This window comes from Mauremys mutica, chromosome 5 (assembly GCF_020497125.1).
Source record: "Mauremys mutica isolate MM-2020 ecotype Southern chromosome 5, ASM2049712v1, whole genome shotgun sequence".
Lineage (NCBI taxonomy): Eukaryota > Metazoa > Chordata > Testudines > Geoemydidae > Mauremys > Mauremys mutica.
The window spans coordinates 123,134,589-123,159,743 of record NC_059076.1 but is presented as its reverse complement, the minus strand read 5'-3'; the positions used below and the strand labels follow the sequence as shown (position 1 = coordinate 123,159,743).

The 25,155-nt window shown below is 42.7% G+C and overlaps 1 protein-coding gene across 1 annotated transcript in view; it reads left to right on the top strand.

Annotated features, from left to right (window-relative positions):
• HTT (huntingtin) overlaps positions 1-24,208 on the top strand; it is a 195,771-nt gene extending 171,563 nt beyond the window's left edge. Inside the window, exons 62-67 of the mRNA XM_045017515.1 lie at positions 7,231-7,345; positions 11,645-11,858; positions 12,045-12,150; positions 13,570-13,732; positions 15,921-16,081; positions 18,856-24,208. Of these exons, the coding sequence (XP_044873450.1) occupies positions 7,231-7,345; positions 11,645-11,858; positions 12,045-12,150; positions 13,570-13,732; positions 15,921-16,081; positions 18,856-19,069 (973 nt within the window). The 3' untranslated portion in view covers positions 19,070-24,208. The remainder of the gene's footprint in view (positions 1-7,230; positions 7,346-11,644; positions 11,859-12,044; positions 12,151-13,569; positions 13,733-15,920; positions 16,082-18,855) is intronic.
• Positions 24,209-25,155: the final 947 nt, after the last annotated feature.

Here is a 25,155-nt window from a genome sequence, read left to right as displayed (position 1 = left end):
AGGGCTTTGGAGCGGAGCCCAGAGCTGGAGTGCAGTGCAGCTCCAGAGCAGTGGAGCTGCAGGTTTTTGCCTGGAGCTGGAGCGGAGCCAGAGCACAGCTCCAAAGCCCTGGCCTCCTCGCAATCTCTGAGTCCGGGCTACTAAAAGTCCTGCGGTGCAGCGGGGAGCTCAGGTAGGCTTTCTGCCTGCTGTGGCCCCACGCTGGTCCTGGAAGTGGCGCTCAGGCAGGCTTCCTGCCTGCTGGCACATCTCTGCGTGCCCCTGGCACAGGGGGAGATGGATCTGCGTGCTGTCCCCGCCCCCAGCATAGTCCTCACAGCTCCTATTGACCGGAAACCACCCAGTGAGAGCTGCAGGGGCGGTGCTTGCGGGCGCGGGCAGCCCACGGAGACCTGATGCCCTCCTTCTCCCCAAGGGGCGTGCAGAGACGTGCTAGCAGCAGCCGGCCGCAGCCACTTCCGGGAGTGGCGCAGGGCCACAGGAGGCAGGCAGCATACCTGAGCCCTACTGCACCGCCACCCAGGAGATGTCTGTGGTAATCGCCTCCTGGCCAGAGCCTGTACCTCACACCCCCTCCTGCATCCCAACCCTGTGCTCCAGGTCAGAACCCCCTCCTGCACCCAAACTCCATCCCAGATCCTGCACCCCCTGCTGTGCCCAAATCCCCAGCCCGGAGCCCCCTCCTGCACTAAACTCCCTCCCAGAGCCCACACCCCTCACCTTCTACACCCCAACACTCTGCACCAGTCTAGAGCTCCCTTACACCCAAACTCTCTCCCAGACCATGCATCCCCTCCATTAATATAGTAGAAATGTGTGGCCCGTGATGACTTACCAAAATTCGTGGAGTGGCCCCTCTGTGAAAATTATTGCCCACCTCTGAGCTAGCCTGATTGGCCACTCCACAAGAGCACAAGCATTGTCAGCAGCATTCTTAGAACAGATCCCTATTCAGGACATTTGCAGAGCAGTGATTTGGTTGTCAGTGCATACATTCTCTGTTTATTACACCATCACTCAATAGTCTAGGGCCGATGCCAGATTCCGTCAAGTTGGTTTGCAGTCAGCAGGTCCATGAGCGCCAGTCCCACTTGCTGGGGAGTCACCTGCAGTGGAATGGTTATGTGCAAGCACTCGAAGAAAAAAAATGGTTATTTACCTTTCCGTAATGGTTGTTTTTCAAGATGTGTTGCACACGTCCATTCCAAGACCTGCCCTGATACCCCTCTACATTGGAGTTGGCCGGAAAGAAGGAGCTGAGGGAATACAGGGTTGGCTGGGCCCTTTATACTGGTGCTGTGAGTGCACAGCACCATAGCACAGGTATAAAGCAACTCAAGTTGCACCAACAGGTACCACTCAGTGAAAAATTGCCAGCGACTGCGCTCAGGGTGAGCACACACCTACAGTGGAATGGACATGTGCAACACATCTTGAAGAACAACAGTTATGGAACTGTTTTCTCCTAAGAGTTTTGCTTGAACAACTGCAGAATCTATAGCGGAAAGTATTTGTCCAAAACAAATGCAACTCAGACAATGCAAGCTGTGATTGCAGCTCATATTTTCTTGTACTAAAAGTGTTACACTGCCACTACTTAAAACCTTAAAACCCAACGTTTTTCTAAAAGATCTGCTCTAGGAATTACTTTGTGGAAGTTCTATGGCCTGTGGTATATAGGAGATCAGTCTAGATGATCACAGATCTCCTGGCCCTGGAATCTATGAAAAATTTTTAGAAGCATATGGCAATTCCATTATAATTTTCCATTACTTTGTGGTGTTTGGTGATTTAAACACTGTATTAATGTAATTAAAAATACAAATAGTGTAAAAGATCTAGAGACCTTGAGTTTTTTAGCGCTTTTGTTTAAGGGATTACTTACACTGTTTCTACTGCGTGAAAAAATATTACTACTTTGAGTAAATGCTAACGTGTATTCTACATAGGTGTGTGTGTGTGTCCAGTGCACTAGCAGTAACTGTAGAGGGCAGCGCTTGTACCATGTGGGCTTAGGCCCTCCCCTGGCTATATGAGGTGACACCGTCCCAACTCCCTTCAGTTCCTTCTTGTCATCCATGGCTAGAGTCGGAGCTCTGTGTTGTCTTAACTTCACAAGCTCTCACTGTTTTAGTGGTTTTTTTCTAGTTGTGTATAGTTAGTAGTACCCTTAGTATTAATTGTATTTAGTTAAGTATTCCCCTGTGATGACCTCACTGGGGTTTAAACATTGTCTGTTGTGTGGGGGAGCGATCCCTAACAACGATTCCCACACGCTGGGCGTGCTGTGCTTGGTTGAAACCCATGTCAAGGAGGGTGATTTATCACTAGATTGTTCATAAAACAGACTCAAGGGGCTAGGGACTTTAGATTGAAACAGCACTTGCTCAAACAGGCTATGCAGCCAGCTTCTGCACCAAGGCCCTTATTGGAGCCAAGGTCACCCTCAGGGTCCAAAAGTGTTACCACTCCATGCTCTGGAGCCAGCGCCTCTCTGAAGAGACAGAGGAGCTGTTCCCCATCAAGTGCACTGAGGAAGAGCATGGACCGGCACAAGGTTAGTGCTGGCATGTGGGATGGTGTGGGTATCTCTAATTGCTCCCTGATACCAAGTAGGGAGGTAGAGACCCTGTACTGTCGACTCCGTTTCTGGCCCGGGGCATCCAGTGAGTCCAGTACTGACTAGGGAACTGATTGTTTCCACGTTGGTGACATAAGAGGCAGCTACAGACCTCCTATGCCTTTCTGTTCTGATCTCTCCTTTGGTCCAGGACTTGGCCAGGACTGTGTTGATTATTGCCCCATTGGCTGCACAGGCCACTGAACCCTTGGCTCTGTTAACACTGCACCCTATGTTCCCCTTGCACAGTCAGTGGAAGGGACCTTGGCACCATTGCAGTCAGCACTGCAGATGTTACCTTGATGGCTTTCACCACCCTCCACATTGACACCAACTGTTTTGGTACCACTGCTGAATTTGGTGTTAACATCGCGTCCAGCACCAGAGTACTTGTTGCTGGCAGTACTGATTCCATCATCAGCACTGGTCCCTGCCTCATTCTGGGCTGTGGATGAGTCAGATCAGTTATTCACTCCATCAGGTCGGGCTCCACAGCGTTAAGGTCAGGATCTTTCTCTTGCTCTCCATCACCCGACCCACATCAGGAAAAATGTATGGACCACTATGGGCACCAGGATTGGCACTCATCGTGAGGTTCAGATGGGGAGTCCTGTCCCAACACCTTTTGGCCTCTAATTCTCTATCCTTACCAGTGGCCTCCAAGGAATCCATAGGATGCTCCTCAATCGTGGAGGTTGCACTTCTCAGCTTGGTGCAAGCCAAGGTCACCAGGCAGATCGGTGTCAGGACCTGTGGATTCACCTCAGTGAAGCTACCTCCTCCCTGGAAATGTGGATTGCGAACCAGCGGGCATTGTCCAAGTACGACTTGGTAAAGAATTGGACAGCTATGTAATAAGTTTGCAGACCAGCTGCCTGAAACCTCCAGAGAGAAATTTCGTGCATTTGTCAGAGAAGGCTGCTTAGTCGTCAAGATGTCATTGCAGTCCATGCTGGATGTCTCAGACCCTTCAGCCAGAGTTATGGCCTCTGCTGTGAACATGAGGAGGGTGTCCTGACCGCAGAATTCAGGCATTGCTTCTAACGTGCAGCAGGCCATAGAGGATTTGCCCTTCAGTGGCTGAGTGTTATTTTTAGACAAGATGGACAAAACACTGCATTCCTTCAAGGACTCTAGAGCCAGCTTTTGTCTCTTGAGGTTCAGAAGCACTACTTTGGTGGCTAACAGCAGCAATACCATATGCTTTGAGAAGCCTTTTCCTCCCCGAGACAGTGGGATTACCCCAGAAGGGGGCATAGATCCCAGAGGAGGAGGCAGTCAGGTCTGGGGTTTCGGCCAGTTGGCATCCTCCCCCGCACCACCCAAGTGCTCATTTTGATTCCTTGGTCTGGTCCAGTTGTCACTTCCTTTACCCCACCTCCATTCAGGGACAGGCTGGCACTCTTTTGGATGTTTGGGGCTTAATTGCAACTGACAGCTGGGTCCTAAGCACTGTCAGATCAAGCTATGCAATCCATTTCCTCTCCACTCCTCCAACCCACGCACCCTCCCTGTCCCTCTTCAGGGAGCCCTCTCATGAGATATTTTTCCTTGAGCAGGTCCATTCTTTATTTGCGTTGGGAGTGGTGGAGGAAATTCCTCAAGAACCCTGGGGTCAAGGCTTCTATTCCACGTACTTCTTGGTTCCCAAACCCAAGGGAGGGATAAGACCTATTCTCAACATCAACAAATATATAAGATACATGAGGTTCCAGAGGTCACCCTATCAGCTATCCTCCCCACGCTGACTCTGACTGGTTTGCTGCTCTGAACCTTCATGGTTGCATTCTTCACGGTACTTATTTCCATGTGGCAATTCTTCTGAGCTACAGAAGATTTTTCTGGTTCGTTATGACAAACCACCATTTTCAGTGCACACTCCTTCTCTTCGGACTGTCTCTTGCCACCAGTGTTTTTACCAAATGTATGGTCATGGTGACGGCATACCTCCAAAAGAAGGGAATCCATGCCTTCTTGTTTCTGGACAACTGGCTACTCAGGAGCAAATCCAGGGAAGAAGTCCCTTCTCACATGTGCATCACTTTACACTTACTCAACCATCTGGGTCTCATGCCAAACATAGAAAAGTCAACATTGGTCCCTACTCAGACAATCGAGTTCATAGAGGCTCTAATATGAGTTTGAGAGAGTTCCTGCTGATCAACTGTTTGCAGTCAATTTGCTGCCTTTGCTTTGCTCTGCAGTCTTAACTTTCCATGACAATTCGCATGTGCCAGATGCTCTTAGGCAACATGTCCACATGCACTGGTGATTCAGTTCTCAAGATTGTGCCTTTGCCCTCTGCAAATGTGGCTCAGGATGGTTTAGCACCCAACCCGTCATCCATGGACAGGTTGGTCTGTCTCCCTTTGTTGATCCTGGATTCCTTGCAGTAGTGGACGGTTCAGGGAAATGTATGTCAAGCCCTTACCGTCTGGGACCATTGTCACCGACAGGTTACAGAATGCATTTGGTGTCATGGAGGGCCTGTGGTCAGAGCAGAAAGTTCCACTGCCTATCAGTGTCCTGGAGCTTTGGGCCATCTACAGTGCCTTTCTCACTTTCCTAGACCACATCAAGGGTTCGATAGTTCACATACTTGTTGACAATACCACTATGATGTATTATGTGAACAGGCAAGGGGGAGCACACTCCAGAGTGCTCTGCCAAGAGGCAATCAGGTTGTGGCAGTTCTGCATTGACGAGAATATCACACCAATGGCTAATCACTTGCCCAGGATCCAGACTCCTCTCACGGATCATCTCAGCAGGAATTTTTCCTTGAGCCATGAGTGGTCTCTTAAGCTCAGTGTTTGCAAGTCATTTTTGCAGAGTGGGGCATCCTGATGATCAACCTTCTTGATACAAGGAACAACAGAAAATGCCATCTCTCTGCTCTCAAAGGGGCCTCAGTACAGGCTCCTTCACCAATGCCTTCCACCTCAGCTGTCAGTCGGCTCTCCTGTACGCTTTTCCTCCAATCACAGTTGTTCTACAGGTCATCCTCCAGCTGAAAGTGGATCAGACCAAGCTCATCCTCATTACCCTGGCATGGCAGAGGCAGTGCTGCTTTTCTGACCTTTTTGTGGTGTCAGTTTAGCCTCCCATATTCCTTCCTCTCCATCCCGACCAGCTCACGCAGAATCACGGTTGCATTCTTTATCCTGGGCTCAGGTCCCTGCATCTCACAGCATGGCTGCTCTAAGGTTGAATGAGGAGAAAGAACTGTGTTTGGGGGCTATTCAACAGGTCCTCCTCAGTAGTAGAAAGCCTTCTACCAGGATGGCCTATTCAGCAAAGTGAAAGCGTTTTTCATTGTCATCATTGGCCTGTGGAGTTCACCCAATGCTGGCTAGTATCCAGGACATCTTGGAGTATTTGCTTTAGCTTCAGTTGTCGGGCCTTATGCTTAGCTCGCTGAGAGTGCATCTAGTGGCAGTCTCCTCCTTTCATCCACCCATTCATAGAAGATTGGTGTTTTCCAATTCCACAGTGGCAAGATTCTTGAAAGGAATCCTTCATCTCCATCCAGCAGTGTGGAAACCAGTTTCCCTTCTGGGACCTTACCACGGTCTTTGCAGCTTTCTTGGGACCTCCATTTGACCCTCTTGCATACTGCCTTTTTCATCTTTTATGTCAAAAAAAACTTTTTTTCCTTCTGGTGGTAACATCTGCAAGGAGAGTGAGAGAGTTGCAGGCTTTGATGGCAGAGCCTCCTTACACGCAGTTCTGCAAATACAAAGTGACATTGTAGCCGCTCCTGAAATTTGTGTCTAAAGTGGTCTCTCAATGCAGTGTCTTCACACATTGAACATCAGACAATGTCTGACCTTTTCTCTGGACAGGGTTAAACCCTTTTGGGCTTTGCCTTGTCTGTGTCATATGCAGACTATCTGTGAGGAGACTGCTTCTCCCTTCATACAGTCTCTAAGTGGATAATTTCCTCTATCAAGAGTGCATATAAAACAGCTTCAGCTACACACCCTTTATGGGCGCAAGCTCATTCTGCAAGACTGCAAGGTATGTCAATAGCATTCTTAAGTGACGTCTCAATATTGGATATTTGCAGGGCTGCTACATGGTCATCAATACATACATTTATGAACCATTATGCCATTACCACAGTATCCAGAGCAGATACAAACTTTGGGAACGCAGTCCTGCAGTCCTTGTTTAAATAGACTCCGAGCCCCTTTCCATGGGGATACTGCTTGTGGGTCACCTAAGTGGAATGCACAGCTGCATCTACTTGAGAAAAAGAAATGGTTACTTACTGTATGGTTCTTTGAGATGTGATGCAGATGTGTATTCCACAACCCACCCACTGATCTTTTCTGCATTAGAGTCTAGTCTCTGGTCATTCAGTGCAAAGGAACTGAGGTGGGTTGAGGTGGCACTGCTTCATATATCCAGGGAGGGACTATGGCCACAAGGTGCAAGTGTCACCCCTCTATGGATACTGTAGGCAAAATTCTTCAGGTCTGGCATGCTGGGCACGCACACACCTACATGGAATACACGTCTGCATCACATCTCAAAGAACCACAGTTTACAGTAAGTAACCACTTCTTTACTGATATATAACCATTTGCTTTCTTGCTTATTTACAGCTGTGTAAATGTCCATAACCAACAGCATATTTTAGTGATGTGTGCTGCAGCATTCTACTTGATAGAGAATTACCCACTTGATGTAGGGCCTGAATTCTCTGCAGGAATTATACAGGTATGTAGTGCACAGTGCTCCAGATTACAGAAGATTGATGCAATCTTGAAGCAGTGCAGATTTTTTTTAAACGTTTAGGTGGATTATTATTGATAAGCTTTATGAAAGAAATGTTTTCTTCTTTGCATATATATCTCTATAGATGATCCACCCTATGATTTGTGTGTGTTCCCTGAGGGCCAACACCTGCTCAGAGCAGCACCTTGTGTCTCCAAATGAGGTCATATAAGATACTTACCCACCACCGCTCAGTTCCTTCTCAGCTGCCTTCAACTTGATACAGAGCAATTGTGTATCTGCGATTCTTGGCTTCCTGCCTTTCTTAACATAGTGGCTTATTTTAAATTTTTCTTTTATTTGTTTAGTTATTTTATTTCTCTTTATAGTTTTAACACAGATGGGTGTAGAAGAAGCTTGCCCTCTTCCCCCACACACACCTTTTTCTTTGTCCTATGAGTTACACCGAAGACCCTGGGGATTAAACCCTGCCAAAGGTCTTTTCCTTGTAGTTGACAGGCATTCAAGCTACCTTTGCTGCCTGGGAGACAACCATGTTCCATCAAAGTGCATGGTCTATATGGGATTTAGAGGCAGGTTGCAGAAAGACAGGTAGGTTAGGCTGAAGCTCCTTCTAATGGAATACTCACTAGCCCTGGCTCCAGCCAGACCTTCAGAGGGTAGGACTGCTTAGAAATAGAAGACTCTTTCCCCTGATAGGGAAATAAGGAAGAGGGGTAGGTCACTCATAAATCCCACTCTGAGACCTCACATCTCTCAAGGGGAATGGTTGAGTTTCCCATACAATTCCAGTACTGAGCTGTCAGTACCATATAAGAAGCAGCATGTGGAGAATTCTTCTAACAGATAGCACAGGGAGCAATCTACCTCGGTACACAGGCTCCTACTCATGCTCTGGTACTGTCGTCTTCTCTGCACTGGAGTTCTGAGGTCAGAGAAGTTCCTCTATAAGCCTCTCTAGTACCACACTCACCATCACTGCACTGACCATTCTCCTCTACCAACTCAGACTTCAGGATACCATAGCTCTCCAGGACCCTTCAGATTTCTCTCTTGGAGACCCTTTTCGTACTGGAGAAAGTGGAGTCCCCTCTGTTATGGAATTCTGTGAAAACCCCTTCCCTGGTACTACTCAGTCACCTGCAACTGCAATCATCCTGGATTGAACTCCAGTCTGGCCTCTGGTACCAGCACCTTTTATCTGATGTTCCCCATTTCAGCACAGGGGTGACACTTCTTCAGAATCCAAGGTCTCAGTATAGGGCTCTTTTTTGGCACCATATTATCACACCCCACTGAGCTGCCCTTCTGAGGAGGATCTTATGGACTTCCCCAGACTCTGTACATCCAGGGGTTATGAATATCCTTGGGGAAAACCTTCCTCTCTCCACCCCCTTAGTGGGCTCACTGGAATCCCTGGGGTCAGCTTGGTGAATAACTTTATAGGGGACAAGCCAAAAAGAGATCCCAATATCCATTGGCACTTTCATACTATTCCCCCCTGCCTTCCCCATCTGTCTTCAGAGACGCATCTCATGAAGATCTCTTAAAACAAGAGATCCAGTCTCTCCTACTCTTGGGGCAATCGAACTGGTTACTCCAGAGTTCGTTGGGAATGGGACAGAGGATAGAGACTGATACTCAATCTCAGAAACCTGAACGCTTGCATCCTTTCCCAGCACTTCAGAACGGTGACATTATCCACTGTAAATCTCATGCTTAGATATGGGAAATTGCTTCATCAACCTTGACCTGCAGGATGTCTTCTTTTATTTAGCTTTCTACCCATCCCACAAACATTTCCTATGTTTCACAAAAGGCTCAGAACGCTGCCAGTACTGAGACTTTCCCTTCGGGCTCTCCACAGCCCCAAAGATCTTTACAAATCTCCTCTCGGTAGCGGCAGCCTATTTATGTCAGTGGGCCATAGCAGTATTTCCCTTACCTGGACGATTGACTCCTCAGGGCTTGATCAGTTAAGGAGGTCCAGTTGGCAACCACCAGGGCTCTAGCACTGTTTCAGTCTCTAGGACTTTGCATTAATTGGAAGATGTCTACATTGACTCCCATCCAAACAATGGAAATCAGAACCACTGTAGACTCCCTAACTGCCAGAACCTATCTCACCAAAGAGAGTTTATCCAGTCTAATCTCGACAACACAACACAGTCTGCAAGAACCTGCCTACAACTCTTGGGCCACATGTTGGCCTCCATCTTTGTAACGCCTCACATGAGACTGCATGTCAGGTGCCTTCACACATGGCTTACGTCTGTGCACACGCCAGTCTCCTCAAAATGTTCTGGACTCTTCCAGGTGGTGAAATCTGGAAGTCTGAGCGAGAAGCCCATTCTCATATATCCTATCCTCAAAGATCCTCACAACCAATATTTCTCTTTTGGGATGCGTGGCTTACCTCGAAGGGGAACTTCGCAGGGCAAGTGGTCCACATAAAGGTCACACTCTACATCCACGTTCTGGACCGGAGTCATTCGATAGGCTTCCTTCACACCGTAAAGGGCCACTCCTTCAGGGTAAAGCTGGACAATAGGGCAACGATGTATTACATCAACTGACAGGAAAGAGAAAGATCCCAGCCCTTACACGCAGTCTCCAAACTTGTGAAACTGATGCCTTTCCCATGAGATAGGAATCTCAAGGTTGTAGACTTCCTGAGCAGAAATTTCCTTCAAGATTACAAATGGGAGTTCAGTGATTCTGTCTTTCTTGGCATCTGCCAGACGTAGGGTCTCCCAAATGCAGACCTCTTTAACACCCAAACAATGCAAAATCTGTCTTTGCTCCAAGGGAGTGTAAGGCTGTAACTCATTTGGAGATGCCCTGATAACACCAAGGCCCTGTACCATGCTTTGTTTACCAGCCTCTGCCTCTGATTCTCAAGACCTTACTCAAACTGCATCAGGGTTATCCTTACAGCACTGTCCTGGCGAAGACAAGCATGGTAGTCAAACCTCCATCACCTCTCTGTAGCAACATCCCTCCAACTGGGTCCTGTCAGGAAAAATCTCTTGTCACAGAAGTCTGGGACCCTGATCAATCCCAATCCTTCCTCCTTTAACTTGAGAGCATGGTTCCTGGATGGTTCTCAAGGTAGAGCTAACCTGTTCCGAAAAGGTCCAATCAGTTCCCCTATCTAGTAGTACTTGCAAAACTTACCTTCAGAAGTAGAAACACTTCCATTCCTGATGTTCTCTTCACTCTTCTCCAGCATCAGAGGTTCTGCTTTCCAAAATTTTAGACTACCTGTTGGATTTGAAGACACAAGGTCAATCAGTGAGCTCAGTCAGAATACATTTGGCCACTATCACAGCCTTCCACTCACACATCAAGGGCTTCTCAGTTTTTGCCAACCCCGCTATGGCCAGATTCCTCAAGGGCCCCCAGCTTCCCAGTGGGACCGTAATTTGGTCCTAAGTGCCCTGAGGAAACCCTCCTTTGAACCTACATACTTGTTCTTTACTCCACCTCTCCCTCAGGACTTTGTTCCTTATAGCCATCATTTCACTCCGTGCGTTTATGGCAGACCTGTCATTTACTACCTTCTGTAGAGGTAAGGTTACACTCTATCCTCATCCTAATTTCTTCCCTAACGTCTCTTTGGAATAATATTAAACAAGAGATCCACCTACCAATGTTTTATCCAAAGCCTCATGTCTCCAAGAGATCTGCCTATATATGCTCCAGGGATGGTATGTTTCCAGGTATGATACTACCTTTGGTGTTACAGTCTTCTGGATTGTCTTGGACTTGCCTCCTCAGCACCCGCCTCCCACAGCAGAGCATCCGTACTCAAAGGAGGAGGAGAGGTTACTTACCTTCAGTAACCTGAGTCCTTCAAGATGTTTTGTCCCTCTGGGTCCTCTGTCTCTCGCCTTCCTGTTTCTTGTCTGTGGTGGCTCTGCTTCACAGTCCAGAAGGAACTGAGTGGTGGTGGGTCCAGGCCATCTTTTGTGCCCTCATTTGGAGGCACAGGGTGCTGCTCTGTGCAGGCATGGACCCTCGAATACTGCTTTGCATTCTCCGGTCAAGGGTAGCCATGCATCCTGTAGTGGAGCACCCATAGGAAGAAAACATCTCAAAGAACGCAAGTTACAGTATGATGAGTAACCTCTCTGCCCCCCCCCCAAAGGGATTTGATTGAGGACATTAAATCAATTCTCCTTGTTACAATTGTACATTAGTCATTTTCTAATATGTTGGTGTCGGAGTTTAGTTAAATACAATCAATTGTTTCTTAGATTTCTTTCTTGCTTATTTCAGGTCTGTGGCGTAATGGTGTCTGGAAGTGATGAATCAACTCCATCCATTATTTACCATTGCGTCCTCAGAGGATTAGAACGACTCCTCCTTTCAGAGCAACTTTCTAGACTGGATAGTGAATCTTTAGTTAAACTAAGTGTTGATAGAGTGAACATACACAGCCCCCACAGAGCAATGGCAGCCTTGGGGTTAATGCTGACTTGCATGTATACAGGTGTGGATTTATTATTCAATTATTTATGCTCTGTGTTTTAAGTACATCTTTTTAGTAGACTAATATCTAGCTCCTCTAGAGCACTTTCCAGAAAATTAAACAAATGTTTACAGCTTACTGACAGAAATGAATTTTTTTCAGTTATACCTTATTGAACTTATTACAAGATATCTTTTTTCTGCTTAGGAAAAGAGAAAATCAGCCCAAGTCGTGCAACAGATGCAAATCCCACAGCTCCAGACAGTGAGTCTGTTATTGTAGCTATGGAACGGGTGTCTGTTCTTTTTGATAGGTAAGAAAACAAAACCTGAAGTATAAAATGGAATAAACGCCTCACATTTTGGCATTGGCTCAGTTTGTTGGCTACTATTCTGTTCATGATTTTAAAATGTCATTGCTGATAGTTACTGTGCTGTTGATTAAAAATACTGTACCAATAATGTACACAGCAATGTCATTACAACGGTTGGGTCCAAAACAGACATACAAGAATGTAAATAGGAAACATTAAATGTTATACAAAACAAATGCCTCTGCTTACCTAAAATACATGCTTCAGCACATATGGTGATTACTTGCGTAAAATATTTGAACGATCATAACAAAGTAAGAATTAACAATACTATAATCCTATTTATTGACACTTATAATGTAGTCAGAAAAATATCACTTCCACAGTCATGATGAAAATCATAGTTTTGACTCCGCCTGCATAAAGTAATTACAGTGTATGCCATCGCCAAGGGTTGGAATGCCCATTTTGAGGGTTATGAGTATGTGAACTGCAAGAACTATTAAAAAGTATACTTTTCTTTTAGAAAAAACATTCAGCAATGATTTAACTGTTCCCATTAACTTCAATGGGAGTTATACCTCTGACTTCAGTGGGTACAGTTACACCAATGCTAAATGCTTTAGAAAATACCGCCTTTTAAGATTTCATAAGTCAGTCCTAAAAGGCATTATGGAGTACTCCACAAGATCAACCCTCATTAAGCAGAGAGATTGTACCTTTGCAGGGGAAATCAGTGGTGTGGTAGTTCATATTTGCTTTTCCCAAGATACCATGAGCTTGATCTGCAAGCATCAACAGATGCAGCCTTTGACCGGAAGACTCTCCAGTTGGTGGTTCCTCATTAAAAGTATCCTTAAAGAAAATGACCTTCATTTCCTTACCATCTAGCTCTGTTTCTCTCCATCCCTAACATAACATTCTTCTTGCTATTTCCCCTTTGTTCAACCAGCAGAGATGGTATGGATGAAAATGAAAAAAAAATTTACTTGTGAATTTTCTTTCTGAGATTGCCAACAGTGCTAATGCATTCCCCCAAATGCACAGACACACCATCTTTTTAGCATGCATCTCAGACATAGTGTGGTACTCTCCGGTGTAGAGTTAGTTTGTTCTTGGGGTTTTTGGTTTTTTTTTCTAGAGCTTCACTTAGTCCCAGCCTATCATTTAAAAAAGTAAACCCATTAGCAGTCAAAAGTTGAATGTCATACAGCTGTTGGAGAACTGGATTGTCAGTTGGGTCAGTGTTAGATCTCAATGCTGAAGAGCCCACAGGTCTAGCTACATATAAAAGAAAAGAATTCCTCTCCTATTCCTCTTGACTCTAGAAAAACAGGAAAAAAAATTTCATAGGGACTAAATCAGCATGAATGTTCTACTGAATTAAAATGGTCAAATATATTCTCTTTTTTGTTTTAGGATCCGGAAAGGATTTCCTTTTGAAGCTAGAGTAGTGGCACGGATCCTCCCTCAGTTCCTAGATGACTTTTTCCCTCCACAGGATGTAATGAACAAAGTTATTGGAGAATTTTTATCCAACCAGCAGCCATACCCACAATTCATGGCTACAGTAGTTTATAAGGTAGTGTATTTTAAATTGATTTTCATAAATATACTTTTGGTGAAAGGCTGTTCACTCTTTGAAGTCAGTAACTAGGACTCCTGGCAAATGTACTATTACTGGTACTATGTGAAGCATATAATCTGGCAAAAATAATTTTAAACCTCTAAACTACTGACATTTGAAAATTCCATTTGTGACATTGAGCTGAATATGTGAAAAGGGCAAATGTTTTGATTTTTTTTTAAATGCCGTTTATGCTAAATTTCATGACACAATACATATAATTCTGGTGCAGAACTTCATAAAAGTGACTAGCAAAATAAACCAGCATGTGGCTTTGTTTTAGTAAACAAACTACATGTTTGTGCTATTACATTGAAGGTGAAATTAGAAATTCCAAAGATAGACCCGAACATGTTTTGTTTTGTCACATTTACTTGCACAAGTTGAAATAAATAAAACCCGTAATTCTGAAGTAATAAAATTCAGAGAAGACTACATTCTTACAATACTGAATTCATAATGGAAAGAAGGGGAAATTTTTATTTTAAGAGCCAGGAAATCAAAGAAAAGGTTTATAAACTCTTATTCATGTTATATCCTGTTCAGGAGTGAGAGAAAGAGGCCTGTTCATGATAGAGAATCAACTTTACCTAATTTGTCAATTTAGGGTAGAAAATTACAGTAACTCCCCATTTAACGTCCTCTCGCTTAACGTTGTTTCGATTTTACGTCCCTGCTCCATTACAGAACGTGCTCGTTTAAAATTGTGCTATGCGCCGCTGTAAAGTCGTTTGTTTGCCTGCTTTGTCCACAGCTGGCAGCCCCCCTATGAGCTCCCCTATGCCCCCCCAGTGCCTCCCGCCCGCCAGCGGACTTTGTGGATCAGAGCCTTCCCTCTGTTCCCCCCGCCTCCTGCCCATGGCAATCAGCTGGTTTGCAGCGTTCAGGAGTCAGGGGAGGGAGGCGGAGCCTGCATGCCACATCCTCACTCCTCCCCTCCTGAATGCCGCAAACCAGCTGATTGCTGTGGGCAGGAGGCAGGACACACACTCGGAGTAAAGGGGGAGGAGGTGGGGGAGAAGAGGTGGGTTAAGAGTGAGGGTTTGAGGGAAGGGGTGAAGTGGGGGGGGGGCAAGGGTAGAGCCCCCCGCCCCTGGTGCTTGCACAGTAGGGGAAGCTGCTGCTGTTGCCCAGCGTGCTTCCCCTAGCCTACAGCACCGTCAGCCTCTTTGCCTGCCTCATTGTCTGCAGTGCCAGTGGGCTGTGCCTGTGTGGGGTGAGGCAGGGGCACCTCCCATTGTTTCATACTCAGCAATGATGATTATAGTATTAAATTTTCTTTAAAATTGTTTAAAACTTATACCTGTATTAAATTGCTTGTTTAAAATGTATATAATGCCTTTGTCTGGCAAAAAAAAATTTCCCTGCAACTTAGGCCCCCCCCCATTTACATTAATTCTTATGAGGAAATTGGATTCGCTTAACAGTTTCGTTTAAAGTCGCATTTTTCAGGAATATAACTACAATGTTAAGTGAGGAGTTACTGTAGTTTGTATGCAAGTCTAGTTCTAAATCCCATTTAAAGGTTTAGATGTTATGACATTCCAAAGAGGGCAGAATCCATAGTCATAGTATTACATGACTAAACTGACACTTACCAAATCAGTGAACAGAAAGTAGACAGTTATGAATCTACGTATAACTGGGTGGGGCACCCTGTGAAGTGTCTCAGATCATTTGAGATGGATTGGGAAGAATAGCCCCCTCAGCTGTAACACTAGTCTGGATATGCTATTTTGGCATAATCTCTTGGGATCTGTTTCCCCAACATCTGAAGTAGAAATTAATCACACACAAATTATTTGAAGGCTCAGATGTTTAATGTGCTATTTTAATTGTATTTAGATACAGCTATCTATCACAATGTACCCAAATGGAATTTTGTAGGCAATCTCATGTACGTAATGAACATTTTTGACTGACAGCCTGACTACTAAAATCTGACTGCGACATCTAATATCATAAAGATTTAATAAATATTCGTATGCTTACTTGAATCACCCATCTTAGAGGGTAAAATGCCTCTAGGGTTTGGAGTAGCAGGACACTCATCTAGGCTTACATGTTTGCAGTATGTTTTATATCTGGCCGTTAGTGTTCTAACGTCTTTTCTCACATGCAATATTTATTATAATTTTTGCAGGTTTTTCAGACACTACATACCACTGGACAGTCACCAATGGTCCGTGATTGGGTGATGCTCTCTCTCTCCAACTTCACACAGAGAACGCCTGTTGCAATGGCAATGTGGAGTCTTTCCTGTTTTTTTGTCAGTGCTTCCACCACTCAGTGGGTTTCAGCAATGTATCCTAAATCAGTTTTATGTGGGTTTAGCACTTCTGTAAAGTGCATTGATAACACTGGAGACTGAAATCCTCCCTTCATATATCTAACAAGCACACCATGGGCAGCAGTACTTCTCCACAATGCCCTGCCACGGCACGGGAAGTGGGGCCACTTCCAAAAGTGATGACATAGTTCATTCTCCATGTCTATTCAGTAGTTAATATACAATTATTCGGTTAAAATGTATTACCTGTATTATGCAGGGGGTCAGACTAGATCAGTGGGTCCCAAACTTTAACAACCTGTGAACCCCTTTCCCCAAAAATGTCAAGTCTCGCAAACCCCCTCCTAAAAATGAATATTTCCAGGGATTTTCTCCTTTACCTGAGTATAAAATATAAAAGCAGTGATCTTGGAAATATAAAATGTGTTTTTATAACATGCTTATTATTACAGTATTTTTATTACGTTATGAAAATGGCAACACTCTTCCAGGATCTCACTTTTGTAGCTTGTATTTAAGAAGCCAACTCAAAGCATTCTTCCTACGCAAGCACTCGGGTCTTGAGTAGTCCAGGCAAACAACGCACATTACAACAAAGCTTAAACTGGTTGTTCGCAATTTTAAAAATAATACTAGCTGCCTATTTAATTTTAAAAACAGCAAAAAATATCCACCTCCCTTTACATTTCTTATAAGGAGTCTTGAAGTTTAAATCTCTTCAGTGTGATAGATATGCTTGCTTTGATCTGCTAAGCCGGCAATCTAGGGGCTCCAGGCTGCTGGCCCCATGCTCGCCAGGGCCCCTAGTGACAGCTCTATCCGCCATTAGGGAATTTTTTCCCTGAGAACCACCTGTAACATTTTGCGAACCACTGGACTAGTCATGGTGGTCCCTTTTGGTCTTAATCTACAACTCAGTTGTTTGAATTGCCAAGAGTGGATGCCAGTTGGTACAAGCTGTAATAGTTCAACATTGGTACCATAATGGTTTTTAATGTTACTATCAGATGTAAACTGTGAATTATTTAAATATCCGATAAGGGTGAATTTTTTAGCAGTATGTCAGGTTCAGCCATATCACTTACATATATTTTAAGGGGAGTCTTGCATCTCAACCCCTACATTACTATGGAAAATCTTTCTTTTAGTGGTGTAAGCTTTAATGTAAAGAATTGTGAGACACTGAGAACTGATTTATTTCAGGGAACAAATGATTAACGATCCTATAATGTTTAGAACTTTTTACCAGATATTTTCAAGGTGGCTTTTTATTATTATCCTTTTAAAAATCAGTCATAAGCATTGTGCCATGCTCTAGGGCAGAGGTGGGCAAACTACGGGCCGTGGGGCCATCCTGTGTGGCCCCTGAGCTCCCAACTGGCTCTAGCCCCTCCCCTGCTGTCCTCCTTCCCCCACAGCCTCAGCTCACCGTGCTGGCAGCACGGCGGCATGACTGGCTCCAGCCGGCGGTGCGGCTCAGGGGCAGATTTACAAGTGAACACAGGGTACCCTGGCACGGGGCCCCCCAACAACAGGGGGCCCCCAGGGCCGGGCACTCGGGCAGCTCAGCACTGGCGCACCCTCCCACAGGGGGGAGGGGCTGCAGTGTGTGTGGAAGGGGCACAGGGAACGGGGGCGGAGGACTCAGGAGAAGCACCGGGCGGCCGCACAGCTGGCTGGAGAGAAGCGGCGCTTTGAAGGGGAAATAGCCGCTTCTCTCTGGCTGCGCGGCTGCCCCTGCTCCTCCTGAGTCCTCCACCCATGTTCGCAGGGCCACATTCTGAAAGGGGCTGGGGAGAGTGGGGGGTGGTCCCAGGGGGCGGTTACGGGCAGGGTGTCCTGGTAGGGGGTGGTCCCGGGGAGTGGTCGGGGCGGGGATCCCAGGAGGGGGCAGTCAGGGGACAAGGAGCAGGGAGGTTGGATGGGTCGGGAGTTCTGAGAGGGGCACTCAGGGGGCAGGAAGTGGGAGGAGGCGAGGGCCAGGCTGTTTGGGAGGCACAGCCTTCCCTACCCAGCCCTCCATACTGTTTCGCAACCCTGATGTGGCCCTCAGGCCAGAAAGTTTGCCCACCCCTGCTCTAGGGTAAAACACTCTCAAAGAACATCCTCATCCACTTTCTTTCCCTTCCTTGCAGCTCTGTCTTTCCCCCACCTCTCCCAAAAAGAATTGTATTTGGCAAACATTCCTCTGCAAGGCAGCAAATCACAATAATTTTAAACTGGCAATAGGATAACATTCCCCAAAATAGTTGGAACAATTAATTGAAGGATGCAGTGGCATTGCCTAACAAACGTGTAATTAAAAAAAAAAAAACTTCTCACCTTAAAAAGAACTGCTGCTCAGGAAAATCAGCCCTGAATATGACATTTGATAAACAGTCTAAAAATGGAAATGTCTCCATTATGTTTTACATTTCCTTGATGATTAGTTTTGTGGCTCTCTGCATTGGCAGTTCTGTTTATCTTTAAGCAGTGCAGAACTGTGTTGCTGATGAGGGTTTTTCTCCTAATATACAATCTAACAAGTGGAAAGTATTCCTACCAACTCATTTTAAGCTAACAATAAATGGAGAAGTTGCATAGTTATTGAGAGAAATATAACTAAGAAATAAAGCTTCTGCAATGGCAGTTTAATTGCTACCTGCAAATGTCTTGCATTTACAATTACACAGTGGTAAAGCAAAAATATTTAATTTATCTGGGAATGTTTTTTAAGTCAGTGATATTTTATGTAAAACTTTAAAGTTTGTCTCTTTCCTCATTATTATGCCCTTAACTACTTCCTCAGTCTTCCACATATTATCAGCAGAATGGGAAAATCGGAGCAAGTGGACATTAACCTCTTCTGTTTGGTGGCCATAGACTTTTACAGACATCAGATAGATGAGGAACTAGATCGAAGGGCCTTCCAGTCTGTGTTTGAGATGGTAGCATCGCCAGGAAGCCCATATCATCGCCTGCTAACTTGCTTGCAAAATGTTCACAAGATCACGGCATGCTGAACGTCGTGATATTGGTTAATGAAACTCGGTGGCTTGATTTGGAATCTGGTATGAATGTTTAGAGAAATATAAAGGTGCTGAAAGCAGCTGGGATTTGCTTCTGCAATGAATCTGCATCTGTCAGTTTTATACTTCATGCTTGTTTGCACGGAGAAGCGCTGTGCACCACAGAGAATCACATGAAAGGTGTAATAGGAACATTCTTATTAGCAGTGGGTAGCTGTGCTAAATGGAAATATGTATATGTTTTATGTAATGTTTGGGACTAACCTGAGGCTGAATTACTAACTGTAAAATACATGGGCAGATACTTTGTGCAGGAAAGCCAGGTATTACTCTTCTTCCTGATGTTCAACTTAAGTCACCGTGTTGCATCTGGTATTGAAACTCTGACAGAAATACTCTCATTGCAAGTTTTCAGTCATTACAAATCTTTATAGTTTATGTGTGTGTATATATATATATAATATATGTACACTGTGAGGTAGTATAGATCAGAAATTGTTTCCTAATGTCTCTCCCAAACAAGGAAATGAGAAACCAGTTTTCAGGAGTAATACTCCCAGCATGCAATTATTCTATCTCTGGACTTTCTAATATACTGTGGTGTATGTGTTGGTGGCATGGGACATGTAGTGCACATACATAACCACACTTTTTTCTTTTTTCTTCTCAGGATTTAAAATTTGAGTACAATATATCAGTAAAAGAAATTTTAACTTAAATATTTCTATATCATGTAAAGTATGTAAAATTGTAAAATGTGTGGTGCATGAGATGTGCTGTAATTTGAAATGAACAAAAAGCCACTCTGCTGAATGTCTTGACATCTGTATTGTCCTCATTTTCTCATTGTGTGCTCAAGTTCATGTTCATTTTTAAAATCCATCTTAATGTACAGGTTACATTTTATGTTCTACATTTCACATTTTTGTAGGTTAACACTTTTAAAAACTGGAATATATAGGCTAGTTTGTGTTGATGCTATGTTAAGAAGGCATTTTTGTGATCCATTTGATGGTAGCTTGTTTTGAGTTTCTTTATTTTGAGATGTAAAGGAGAGGGGACTAGATATCCTGGATTAGCACTTTGTATACTAAGCTGCTCTCACCTGCTGCAGAGGCGTTGGGGTTTTTTGGGGTTTTTTTTTTGTTTTGTTTGGTTTTTTATTTTTTTATTTTTTTTTGAGAGAGAGAGAGAGAGAGAGAAAAATGATGCAAGTTCCCAGTAGCCAATAACTATCTGGCTTTTTCATTTATACTAACAGAAACCATGGAGTCATTTGGATATAAACCACTCACTTTACTCTAAGCAAATTTATGATGACAGTTAAGAATCAGAAGTCTAATGTGGTCTACTTTGGGGCTGGCTAAGGAGTTAGATTATACAACCTCTTTTATTAGTTGTTTATACACAAACACAGCATAAACATCCACAAATTCCAAAATTCTCCAATTCTACACAGGGCCAGATTCTGTTTACGCCTCATACAAGCCTTTGATTTTAGTTGGTTGCACGTGGGAAAATCTAGGGCAGTATTTTTCCAATAACTGTATCTGATATAATTCTTCAATATAGAAAAGCAATGCCTTGGTTCTGAGCTACATTGCTATATTTAACCTCATTACATTTTCTCATTAACACCTGTTGGTAACACTCAGAATATCTAAATAGTGTTATCAAGAGGAGCATATACTGTATGTATTTGTGTATATAATGTATATGTAATTATACACATATGACTACATTTACTGTATACAAATGTGTATATTTGTATTTATTAAACCCATGGATTTAAACTAATTCCAGTTCTTAGACCAAAAATGGTTGCTTTTGCCCATAACTTGATTATAAAGGAATTGCCCAATGATGTCACTTCCTTTTATGATAGGTACAAAACTGATTATATGGGCAGCAGAAATAACTGTAGACTTTGCTGTATCTAGCTGTTTGACAGAGTTTATTATCTAGAGAGTTATTTCTGCCCTCTGAGTTGGCTGCTGCTGCTTCTTTCTTGGGCCACGGCACTGTGGTGACTTTTTAAAAAAAGAAACTGAATTTCAGAAAGGGTTTAAAAAATAGATATTATTAAAGGTTTTGGTTATACTGGAAATCTTACAGTTCTGGTAAGAGACCACTTGCCAGGGAAGTGAGCTATAATGCCCTCAGATTGCAATTAAGGGTAATATAGATCACTAGTCCCTTTTGCAACCCCCAATAATAGTCTTCAACTATAAACCCACATACCAGTCAGTTTTTGTATGATATATTGTAAGTGAAGATATTTTTGTAAGCTATTTTCCAAAATTTAAAATAGATTTTAATATATTTTTGAAGCATTTGGTAGTTACATCTTAACCATAGATCACTATACTTTCTGTTTCACGGACAGATAAATCTTACATATTTTTAGCCTCATAAATAACCACTGCATGGTTGGTCAGTATGCCTCCAGATGATGGAGGCTGGCCATCCCAACTTGTGAAGTTTTCCAAACAAATCAGCTGAGACTTGCCATAGAAACTTTCCAGCCAATAAAAAGAGCATATTAAGCTAAGGAGTCAACATGTGACAGAAATGGATTTCTATTCAACATGTGATAAATTCCCTCTCGTCAGTACTATTGTTGGCATTTGATAGGATGTTCAGATTTCCCACTTCAAAATGTCACCCAAAAGTGATGCAGCCAGGTCTTACTTCAGATAAATTCAAGGATAATTAGAACAGTTGTGTGTGTCGGTCTTATCTCCATGAAGATTTGTCATACATAGAAAACAGGTTTGCTGTCTGTAGATCTTCAGTGTCTCTAGATTTTTCTTCCCCAGAATTATTAACTGAATACAAATACACATTCATTTTCAGATGTCTGAATGTCTTGAAGGGGACATGGCTTGTTGTTATTCTCCATAGTTTGTAATTACACATTTATAAGGCTAAAATTTAACATTTATTTCCTTTGATGTGCATTTTTGTCCTTTGTTTCTTTTGGAATGAAAATTATAATTTTTGTATTTGTAAAAATAATATCTAATATCTACACAATTCTGGTGACACCCATCAGTAGTTACGTTGTGCTTTATGGCTTAATTTCCGCCTCTTACAGCAGAACAGAATATCACATGGGCATGTTTTCTGTGTCTATTTAAAAAAAAAATCTTAAGGTTAGATTTTTTTTTAATTACCATCTGTAAGATTTGTTGCTCCAGTTTATGATTTTTTTATATTTGACCAAGATTAACTGTTTCCCTTTTTAATATGCTACCAGTAGCATAAAACCAGATCCATGCTTGACATCAAATTGGTTTTGGAAATTAAACTGAGTTTTTCACTGAGACCAGAGGTATAAATAGTTAGATGTATATCTGGTGTCCTAAATAACTAAAATAAGCAATATTTTACATATTCTATATACATATAGTGTGAATTGATAAATCAATTTTTTCATTTAGAGGGTCTTGAAATAGTTTGTAGCATAGCTAAGAAAATACATTTGTGAACAAGCAAATTGATAACGTATTGCAATCTAAATGAGGTTTAACCTAGAGGACCTGCTTTTTTTCATAAAGTGCTGCCTCTTTTGAGACTCTCTTACTTGCCTCTGAATTTTTAAAAAGTATCAGGCAGATATCACTTGATCAGTAAAGTTTGGCTAAAGTAACTTCCTTCCTTTTCAGTGAAGTTTTATTTTATTCCTTTCAACAGAGGAGAAATTTGAAATACCTTATACTAAAACAGGTAGAATTAATGCAAATAATTTCTGTTTGCAAGTTAAGACTGTCAGTTGAGGTTTTATTAAAGAGCCTTCTTTTTAGTCCTTGTGCCCACTTTGGGATGTCTCCCTCATTCAAAAAAATAAATACAAACACCTGGTACTCATGAATTCTACTTTATATTACTTTCCCATTGCAGAAAACCCCTTCTCAGCATGAAAGGATAAAATCTGACTCACTAATTGACATGAACATTGATTAAAACTGTGAATACCTAATGAGCAGTTTTCAGTAAAACTTGAAAAAGAATAGTCAACCTTCAGGTTAAAAGTGAATTCCAATCTAGTATTTCTTAATTCTATTTTAAGAACATTTCATCATGTCATTCTCTTTTAAATTACAGTTGGCTTTGTATAGCAAATAAAGAGGTTGTGTCAAAAACACTGCAAAGGCAATCCTCCAAGAGCAGTCTTCAAGAGCAGACTCTAAGTCTTGATACAGTATTTCAGCACTGTCATGACTAAACACTATCCATGTATCATACCTCCTGAATGCAAGAAACATTCAGGTGTAATGAGCAATAAATATAGCAATAAGCGGTCTAAAGAGATGGTTAGTCATTCAGGATTTTACACATTGGTTCTTTGTGGGGGCAACTGAGTTACTGTGTTAAATAAGGTTTAGTTTTCTTATAAAGACCCCAAGAATGCTATGCACTAAAACCAGGAACCAACTGAGAATAACCAAGGATATATTTTTAAACTGGCACCAGTAAGTAACAGTAAAAAGAAGGCAATTTTTAAGGTTATAAAACAGCAAAGAAAGTATTTAAGTAATTCCCTTATTCTAAATAAAGTTATCTGTAGTAAAACTGAGAATCTGAGATGCCTACCTACTGTTAGGATAAACACTGCACCAAAGAATCTGGAAAGGGTGCTGAAGTCCAGTGTGCTAATTTACCTCATTTTGAGAATTCAGATGGAAATGTTTGTGCCTGTTACCTTAAAGTATCCATTAAATAACTTCAAAAAAACTAACAACATTCCTACGAGGAGAGCTTCTATGGTATGTCAAGTTATTAAAGTTAGCTGGACATGAATGCCATGGAAACACAGTTTAGGGATGCATGTACTGCTTTGTCACATGCATGTTGTGTGTGGACTTGTCGTCATTCACATCAGTCTTTGTCTACACATAATGTCAAATTAGACCAGCCTGACAAAGGAAGGATAAGGTAATTGGCATACCATACAGTCCTATGATGTTGTCTCATATGGTTTGAGGGCTATGATGGGCAAGGCTTGGAGCCCCAACACTAACAGTAGCTGTATTCAGAGTAAAAGGAAGGAATATAATTTTAGATGTATGTTTAAATTTAAAGACGTTTGCTGAAAATATTGCACATTAAAATTAGAGAAAATAAACTATACACTGTTGCTGTATGTGATTTTTCTGTTTATTTAAAAAATAAGTTCTGAATACACTTTAACCGGCTGCAATCAAAATGTGTGCTTATGCTCACTACACTGATCCAAATGTAGGAGGTGTTGAGAAAATGTGAAAACATTTGAGCTGTACACTGCTGCATGTAAACTTTAGTACTGTTTACATGTTAAATAAGAGAGAACACAGTGAAGATTTTTTTTAACTCTTTCTGCTAGACATGCTTTCCAGAACTTACAGGATAAGGGCTTGTCTACACAGGGACACTCAGGGCAGGTCTACGCTACAAACTTGCCTCAGTGCAGCTGCTGTAGCGCTTCTGGTGAAGACACACTAGCCGACAGGAGAGAGCTTTCCCGGCTTAATAACTCCACCTCCATGAGAGGCAGTAGGGAGAAGCTCTCCCACCGACATAGCACTGTCTACAAAGGTTAAGTTTGGTATAACTATGTTGCTTAGGGGTATGGATTTTTCACACTCTGAGCGATGTAGTTATACCAAAGGGTACTATAGACCTGGCCTCAGGGAAATTAAATTCACACCTTTAGTTAATTCGGATTAAAGTGCTCTTATTCAGCATTAAAGTGTATTTAATTGGATTTATCTTAATTCACTTCCAAAGTGAATTAAACTAAATCAAATTAAGGCCACTTTAATTCTGAGTAAGTTTCCAGATGGGGTTTAATGCAGTTTAACTAATCCACTTTAATTCATTCAGATTACTTTTCTTGTGTGTACCCATATAAAAACAAACCCAAAAGGTTTTGGAGGAGAACAAAGAAAAATCTAGCCAAACACAAAGTTTAAAAGTGAACAACTGCATTTGTAAATGATGATGGTTTTTATCTACTGGAGCCCTACATGATGGATTACATTACACAGGAGGAGGAAAGATTTAGCTTGTTAAGTGTGCTTTCACAGCTGTTAAGCATT